The sequence below is a fragment of the Electrophorus electricus genome, chromosome 14, assembly GCF_041902795.1.
Source record: "Electrophorus electricus isolate QZ-2024a chromosome 14, ASM4190279v1, whole genome shotgun sequence".
NCBI lineage: Eukaryota > Metazoa > Chordata > Actinopteri > Gymnotiformes > Gymnotidae > Electrophorus > Electrophorus electricus.
This window is the reverse complement of record NC_137510.1, coordinates 25840931-25849805: the sequence shown is the minus strand read 5'-3', so window position 1 is coordinate 25849805 and position 8875 is coordinate 25840931. Positions and strand designations below refer to the sequence as shown.

Sequence of the window (8875 nt, the reverse complement as noted above, 5' to 3'; positions counted from 1 at the left end):
CTTCGCCATCTTATGACTGACTATTGTTGTGTTGAGATCAAGAGATTCGCTTCATTACTACTGATACTCTTGAGAAAGCGCTACTTCTACAATACTGCTGAGAAAGTCATGCCATCACCCCATCGCAATATAAAATGCTATAGGTTATTAGAAAAGGAAGTTTCACTGGATCTTTTTCTAATTAGGTATTTTAGCCTTTTAACTGCTTTTGTGAACTGAGATAAAGAGCGTTTTTAGGACTGTACATGAAGTTATCTTCCCCTTTTGCCATTCGTCTAAGCAACGTAGCCGGTCTTCCCGTTAACGCTGCACGCCTGCTCGGGGGTTAGTCCGTCCCTTGAGGAAGTAGACCTCGGATTGTGAACCGTGTCAATGTATGGGAGGGTTTTTGACTGCGTATTGTTTCCTATTTTACAAACACATCACATTAAAGTACAAAGCAATTTAACTACAAAACGTAATTTTAATCGAAAATTCATAAAAAGCAGAACGCATCATTAAACCGATGATCGTGAATAGATTTCTTTAATAAATACGAGCTCCGTTAAGCACTACATTTAGTATCGTTTTCATAAAAATACACTGATGGACCACAATGGATACAGCAGCATATGTAATAAAAAATCCAAATCAAAGTCAAAACGGAAACAGGCAAAAATATTTACAAATATTTGTTAACACCCCTTGTAAAAAAAGAATAACCACAAATAAATAGAATTCCACCATTAAAAGGCAATTAAGAATTGTCAGTAAAAGCAAGAAACCACGGAAACAATACAAGACTTATAACAAAGTAAAGCTACAATTCCAGTGTCAAATGCTATTTACATTTGTAAAGTGCACTGCCAGATTATGATCACTCATGAAAACAAGAAGCCTTTGATAAATTCTAGTCTTAATTATTCTGATGCGTTTTAAGAAATGCCCAGTTCTTAAAACTGTATAGAACAAAAACACAAACATGCAGAAACAAACTGCTGTAAAAAATTCCAAATGTGGCAGAAAGCTCGCTGCTTTTCGCAGGGTATAGCGCCGCCTACTGGCTATGAAATGAATTACACAGATTAGTTCAGGAAACAGTGATAAAGCCTTTAAAAGATTCATTAAGTAACGTGAGGTTTGCTTGTATTACTGCAGTCAAGTGAACGTCCTGAGAGATCGTGAGTTATCACAGTGAGCTGCAAATTATGGTGAATTACCACCGGTTTTATACAAAGATCCCAGCACTTCTAGTACAACCTACACAACACTCTTTGGATTTGCGAAATACAAAAGAAATTTTGGCATAAAACATTCAAGTCATTGATGACATTACAGACAGACATACCTGAGTCAGGAAGGTGACATGGGTATTTGACATTTGATTTTTGCAATGGTTTTTTGAAATCTATTTTTCCTACTTACGCAAAAGCACCCAGTTATGCCAAATAGTATCCAAATATCATATTATTATTATTATTATTATTATTATTATTATTAAGAGCCTTCCTGATTAAATACTATTTCATATTAAATGTTCTGAGAGTCAGAAAGTGTAAAAAAGGGGGAAAATAATGTTCTTCACATAATGGCCATATTATTGTGATTTATGCACCAGTCAGGTGGTCCCAGGAGAGTAGATTTAGACTAAATGTATGCTTGGTTAAATATTGCTGAGTAAAAGCGTCAGTGACAAACTTCCAATTCTGGATCAAATGGAAAAACATAAAGTAAAAACCATTACTAATTATTAAATCATTGTGTTAGTCTCAGAAACGCCCCAGGCAAGCTTGATTAAAACAAAACGAAACCAAAAATCCAAACAAGCAATAAATTACATTCCATCGGAACAAAAACAAGGTTCTGGATGTAAAAGCATGAGACGAACAGGTCGGCCCAGCGCCCCCAGGGGATCCTCTATCCCTTGGCTGCTCCCCAGGGATTCAGGGTGGCCTGGGGAAGGATGAACTGCGGCGGAGCCCTGGGGAGGACGTAGTAGCCAAGCACAGGCGCTGGTGGGGCGCCACACATGGCTGTCAGCACCACAGGACCCTTCTTCTGTGGCCAGAGCGCCGTGGGCTGATAGAGGCACTGCAGGCTCGCCAGCTGCAGCGCGCACCAGGGAGAGGAAAGAGAATGCTGTTAACAATGCTAAAGCTTGACCCTCCAAGAACCATCGAGGCTTTCTGGTGATGGTGGGGTTAATTTGACAACGACTCGATTGGATGTACTGCATTCCGATTTACTTTGTGAAAGATTGATTTGATTGTGTTTATCAAAAAATTCTATATTAACTATATGGAACATAATAGTTAACACTGTTCTTTTTACGAAAATGTAATTACACACATTACCACATTGTATGTGTCAATAATAACAGGCTTTTGTGCAATACAAGTTAACTGAATCTTGAGCTACAGAGGTTGGCTGGTTTTCCAGGTGAGTGAGAGACACGTCAGGCTTGCTGACTCATTTACCTGAGACCTGGGGACTTTCCGTGGTTTTGGCTCTCTTGTCCTGGGCCTCATTGCAATCACGAATGCTTTGTCCTGCCCCTTTCTTCCCTCCTTCGCTTTCTCCACCTCTCCCTCTCTCGCCTCGTCCTCTGCATCGCTGGACACGGCCGAGCCGCAGTCCGAGGAGCTGGCCGAGTGGTAATCCGACGTGTCCAGCATTGCCAGGTCTAAGCTTTCTCGGTGCACGCTGGGCTCCTTCTCTGTGTTCTCCTCTACCTCACTGAAGCGTGCCACTGTGAAATATCTGCAGTTTTCCCCCGACCTGGGAAAAACCGCCAAAGTTAACCACCAACATCCAGACGTGTCACATCATGGCTGTAGAGATAGTGATGCCCCCCACCCCAGCTAGGGCCTTGGAACTTACCGTGCAGACACCTCCAGGGGATCAATCCATAGTGTGAGCTCACGAGGGAGTCCCAGCTCGGATGGCTTCAGCTCACTCACTTCACAAGCTCGGACCACTGAGTCATCGCATGGGACACCCTGGTTCATCCTGAGGCATCTGCCAAAGAGCATGTGAGGATCAGAATAAATTCGCCTCCTACAAATCTTGACACCCTCCAAATTCTTTAACACTGTCCTCCAACCCACTAATAAAGAAAAGATGGAAGGTGTTATGTGTTACCTGTAGGCCTGTCCCTTGCTGGGATTGTTGGGGTACCAGTGATGTGCATACTTTTCACAGAGAAGCTCGTGCAGTTTCTCGGCAAACAGTCTGGCCTTGGCTTCGTTGACACCTCCTCGCTCCATGGCCAAGCGTTTCAGGAAGTCCACACCAGCACTAACTTCCCTCTTCATCTCCTGCCAGGATTTAGAACGTCATTCAGAAGGAGCAGCTTCCAATTCCTTGTTTTCACTGAATATCCTTTTTTACATTCAAGATGTTTCTCGTGAATACAAATGTGTCGTTTCGTCCCTGCGAAAGCACATCAGTGATCTGAAAAGCGGCCGAGAGTCAGCGCCAATGTTTTTTTTTGCCATTTGCATTGGCATCTCTGGCCGTTGTCTCTGAGGCTGATTTGCGATGGTACTGAACCTTATGCTGGTGAGAAGATATTCTTGATAAGTGAGCTTCCCAGTCCACTCTAATCACAGAGGCCTTTACTGAAACAAGAAGTCCATCTATTTTTTTACCACATACATAGACTTGCATTCTTGTTGTGAAAACGAGCACCTCAGCACAATTTGCATGAAGAGCAAATAAGATGCAAATTAACTCAGATAGGCGTGGAGGACAGGGATCACAGGTTCAGAACAAACAGAGCCAGTTGCGTAATAAGGCTTTTTACTTTCTAATTATGACACACTGAGACATCTCATGATGATGAGACAACAGAGGAGTTCTGTTTTGACAGCACACGGATATTCTGTCATAACAAAATGTCCCAGAGAATCCACCACCTTGGCAACGGGTTGGCAGCACACTCTGTCCATGTCATCCTGACAGCAGATACAACATCAGATAAGTACAATGTAAATGAAATGATAACCTCGAGGGGCATGAAACATTTCTGTAGAAAAAGTCATGGGATTGCTTCTTTTGCAAACCAAATCATTTAGGTTACTGTACATTCTGTCACAGAATTCTTGGGTAATTCATATAGGTTCATGCAAATTGGTGCTGTGCTCCACCTGTCCCTTGGTTTAAATCTCAGTTGTTTTGAAAGTTAACATTTCCCAGTTTGTCAGAAAACTGCTTCCCAGTATCATACACTTTGCTACTGATGTGACCTTCATTGGCAAGCCCTGCTGTATCAGAAGCTGTTCTTTGCCTCCAGGAAGAACAAAATGCTTTATGTATGTATGTGGTGTGCATGCCTGCAATACTGGCCAATCACTCACAACATTCCCTGAGACCAGAGCGCTCCTGCTCAAACATCCCGGAGATGATGGGCTTTTATTTCGTGCTATGGATATTACAAATGAGGTCCATTTTGATGCACAAAGCACAATTTCATGTAACTCTCCAACATGGCACTTTTTCTGCTAACAAATCTATTTTCTATCTGTTGTGGTATCCCATTCTAACTGCACGGCTTAGTCAGTTATAGATACTTAGATACTTACTTATAGATATATAAGACTTATGGATATAATATATAATATTTATAAAATATTTAGTTACCAATTTATAGATGCTAATGACACCCAATTAACATTCAATATCATTTTACTAATTTAAATTTGAAATAATTATTGTGTTGCTATGTTTACTAGACAAATCACAAATTACTATTTTAATAAACATTGATGTTTATATTCACAGAGTAAATTCAAAATTTCAAGAATGGAAAAATGTGTCATTTAGACTACAATCAAATATGATCTGATATAGGATAGATGTCAAAGTATCTTAGACTATCTTGTCACCATACTATAAGATCATCATACATTTAGCAAAAACATTTGACATGGTTTAAACTGCTAACTTTTGATGGGAAACAGATCTAGTCAAATGCCAGTAAAGCATTACTTTTTTGAAAGTAAATGTCAAAGCTGCTATAGACTTACTCTCTTTGTGTGAGAGAAATCTCTCCTGACAACTGCTACAACTTCAAAGTCCTCCCTTAAGAGCAATTTGGGCTTAGTGTTACCCATGCTGGTGTTACACCCAACCGTGTTACACTGTGGCCAGCAAGCTTACATCTGCTTAAAATGATTCTGAAGCTGATGATAACAGGATGTCCTCAAATTTCACTACTCAGTTAGCAAGAAAGCAGGATAAACCAGCCATCGACATTGGTGAGAGCGTGAGTCTGGCTATTCCATTTAACATAATCAGGAAGGAGACACGTGAACTCCCCATAGGTTACTTCAAAGGGCAAACACTCAAAATGAAACTCTTATAACAGCTGTTAGGGGATAGTAAATATCATGACGGTATATAAATGTGTTTTTTGCCTACCATTTAGCTGAATAAAGAAGAAAAATATGAATATTAGACAAGAATACACACCAATATGTCCATGATGTTTTCTTTGTTCTCCAGAGTATAGCCAGAGCTTGAGTCCAACTGCTATATGATGTAATACTGTAGTAACAGCCTACATGTCCTATTAATCAGTGAACAGCCCTGACACCCATATGACTCACACAATCCTACCTGAAAATAAGGAGTGATTAAAACTTTGCTCTTTGTTTTGGCATTTATTTTGAATTGCACAATGCCATTGTACTATATGGGTGTAGGATTTTAAGTTGTGGCAATAGCTTCAGAGGCCTAGCATGTTAACAGGTGTTTGGAGCTCTTGTTTCAGAGGTTCACATCTGATTTTGCTCAAAACATTCTCAACATTGTCGTCACATTTTGTTTTATGTGGACCGGATTTGCAAAAAACAAACAAACCCATCTTTAATCACTTCATAAGTTATGACAAATAGACAACAGACGAAAATAAAATCAATAACATTATATCAATTCACTGTCAAAAACGACAGCTTTCGTGATATCGAGAGGTTTGAGGAATAGCTTGTTATTCGAAGCAAAATGGTGAGAATATTTATAAACTAAAGTGCAGTTAGCCTTAAAGGTGATCTTCCGCGCTAGACAACAGGCTACCAGAGGAATACGTAACATATGGTTACATGGCTCATATCGCTGCGATTTCCCCTACCCCTAACTTTATAGGCGTCTCCAACCTGACATTATCCAATATGGCTTTGTAGTTGCTCTGCAGGCCGAACCATGCGTTCTATGGTTTCTGGTGGAGCGAACAGCCCGTTCATGGTGCAAACACAAAGACCTGAAAAGACGCACTCTGGGCCTCGAGTTACAAAGCGCGCAGTTCTACACTACTGGCGCCAGGCGCAACACGCGGTAGACGTGTGGTTTGATTTAGCTACAGGGTACAGTGGATATATAACCAATTGTTTACTTAGGAAAAGTTGGGAAACTTTGCGATTTTACACTTCTTTGTGTTCTTTGACTCATCGCTTGTTTTCCGCTTAGTTAGAGGAAATTCTCTGTAGGAGGAATCGCCCAAATTTAGACAGACAATTTCGAGTGAGCAGGCCTTTTCTAAGAATATTTTTGTGATAAGTGAAGTTCTTTTAAGATACCGAGCAAAAACAAAATACGTATTTTCTTATTTTCTCTCTTGCACACGCACACACACACACACACACAGAGACACAGATGGAGAAACTCAATCTATTCACACTCTCAATCTATTACTATTCTATTCTCTATTATTCTAAGATATGAGCTGGATTCTTCGTTATTTTTGTAGTCGATAGTTTTCCAATATATTATATCAATATATAGAAGTGTTTAGGCTTCTTTTTGAACATATGTCAGATTATACAAGGCTATCCTATAGTCTAGAATGAGTTAGTATAACACAAGCCTAAAAGTCTGAAATATACTGTAATGTGGCACACTATGCTTTTATGAACTTTTGCAGCTAGGCACAACCACTTATTAACGGTTTCGGCTATGTAGTCTACAAAAGAGTTGCACGTGGGCCACTTTGCAGTACTCACCTAAGACCCTTAAACCAGTAAATCCTACGGGTTCGTTTCTGCAAACCTCCTACTGAAATGGATGAAACCTCTTCTTTCTGTCGTCGTTTCCCGCTGCTTCCTCGTAGACTCAGTCAAAGTCATCCACGTTCCCCCTTTCGTGTTTGCTTCTGTTGAACAAAGTAGCAAGCAGTGCCTTTCCCGTCGATGACGAACGTTTGACTCACTTCCTAGTTCGGGTTCTGAAACGCGGAGGTGATTTCCCCCCCCCCCCCCCCTCTCACGGAGACGGCGGCGTGACGACACATGCCAAATATGGGCAGGCAGAGGAAGCGCCGGAAACAGAACCAAGAAGCAAGCCATTCTCCCAAATAACGCACAACTGACCAGACACACGACGCAAAAATGCCTATAAATAGCTCCAGTACCCCGAGCTTTTGATCGTTTGTACTCAACCGACTAAAGGAAGCAAGGGCAAACATGTTTTTGTTCCAATAAAGCCTCCATTTATTTGATTTTTTCCCTCCTATTGTCAGCACAACCTCATAAATCAGTTTCGGAAATCGGATACAAGCGCGAGTAAACATAAACAGAGCAAAGATACCGCACCCACCTATATAAACATATTAGACTCAATAAAATCAAGGTAGGAGTACATAAATCAAGCAAGTGAAGACGGCTGTTCTTTTCTTTTCAAAGAGCTTCACAAGCGAACTCCCCCCCCCCCCAAGTCTCTTTAAAGCTTAAACTTTTTTTTTCTCATATTAGCCCTATTTCTGTTAATCTTTCCACAACAACACCGGTTTAAACGGACCCCTATTCAGCTGTGAGGTCTGCTACTGGTCGTCTACTCCAGGTGAGATCGATCTTGTTACTTTTGTATTGCCGTAAATATCGTACCAAAAATAAGTTAGCCTTTACTCTGGTGAATTTGCGTTTTGATTTTTGAAATCTAGAAAACGGTATTTAAAAAGAACAACAAATATAAATAAGTAACATGCATATTTTTTAATTTTAAACCAACAATTTGAAAAAAAAGCTTCATCTAAAAATCATTTGTAAAAAAGAAAAAAAGATGCAATGCATATGTATATATAAACGTTTAAAATTCATTCCATAACAGAATTAAAGTTATGATATTAAGTGCTGAGCTGTAACTTAATGTGCTTTTAATTTATTAGGGCTGTCTATATTTCAGTCTCGTACTGTTAATGACAGTTGCAATCTTTAAGTAATGGAGCTGTTCAGAAATGTGTCGTGCTAGTCTTTACTGGTTTGTGGTGCATGTTTGCTAATGAACAGCAGATGGCAGAACAGAGCTTGAATTTAACCTCAAGCGTTGAATAATAAATGATCTGTCAACTGACCCCTCCCTCAAACACATGCGCACGTGCACACGTAAACACGCAAACACACGCACACACAAAGAGACCCCCCCCCCCCAACCCCCCAGCACACATTGTTATGTCAAGTACATCGGGGTCCTAGAAAGTATGAACTGATGCGTTGTTCTTTGTTTCTGTAGCGCCAGAAACAAATCGTTTCTGTCTTTCAGAAGAGGGGCAAAGCCTAAGCTCGCCTGCCATCCGTCCCACAATGCTCCACAACGTACATATGCTACTTGCTGTGGAGCTTAATCAGTGGGCGAGATGCAGATTGTAGTATTCCAGGATACCTTTGAGGAAGCCATTAATTTGGATGATTTGGACTCGATGTTAAATTAAGAGTGAAGGAATGACCACACAGCATAATTTATCTCCCTTTCTGTACTTTGAAAATAGGAGTACAATCAGAGATCAAGAAAGACTTTGAATGGCTCACTTTGAAACTAGAACTTCAAACATTAAGTGGGTGCTTTTGACTTTTTATAATTCAAAGCATTTTCAGGCCATGAGAAAGCCTGCTCATGGGGCCGGTAG

The 8875-nt window shown here is 40.4% G+C and overlaps 1 protein-coding gene across 3 annotated transcripts; it reads right to left on the bottom strand.

Moving 5' to 3' along the window:
• Positions 1–506: 506 nt before the first annotated feature.
• On the bottom strand, positions 507–7171 carry si:dkey-79d12.5 (protein BTG3). Of its 3 annotated transcripts, none has more exons than XM_081696186.1 (5): positions 5452–7171; positions 3121–3296; positions 2860–2997; positions 2457–2757; positions 507–2085 (listed from the first exon to the last, which is right to left on the bottom strand). In XM_081696186.1, exons 1-5 carry the CDS (start codon positions 5461–5463, stop codon positions 1897–1899), a joined length of 816 nt encoding a protein of 271 aa, XP_081552312.1. In that variant the 5' UTR covers positions 5464–7171; the 3' UTR covers positions 507–1896. The 3 variants fall into 3 exon arrangements, with proteins under 3 accessions (XP_081552312.1, XP_026863008.2, XP_081552313.1); XM_027007207.3 differs by having other exon boundaries at positions 6978–7170; XM_081696187.1 differs by having other exon boundaries at positions 7024–7170.
• Positions 7172–8875: the final 1704 nt, after the last annotated feature.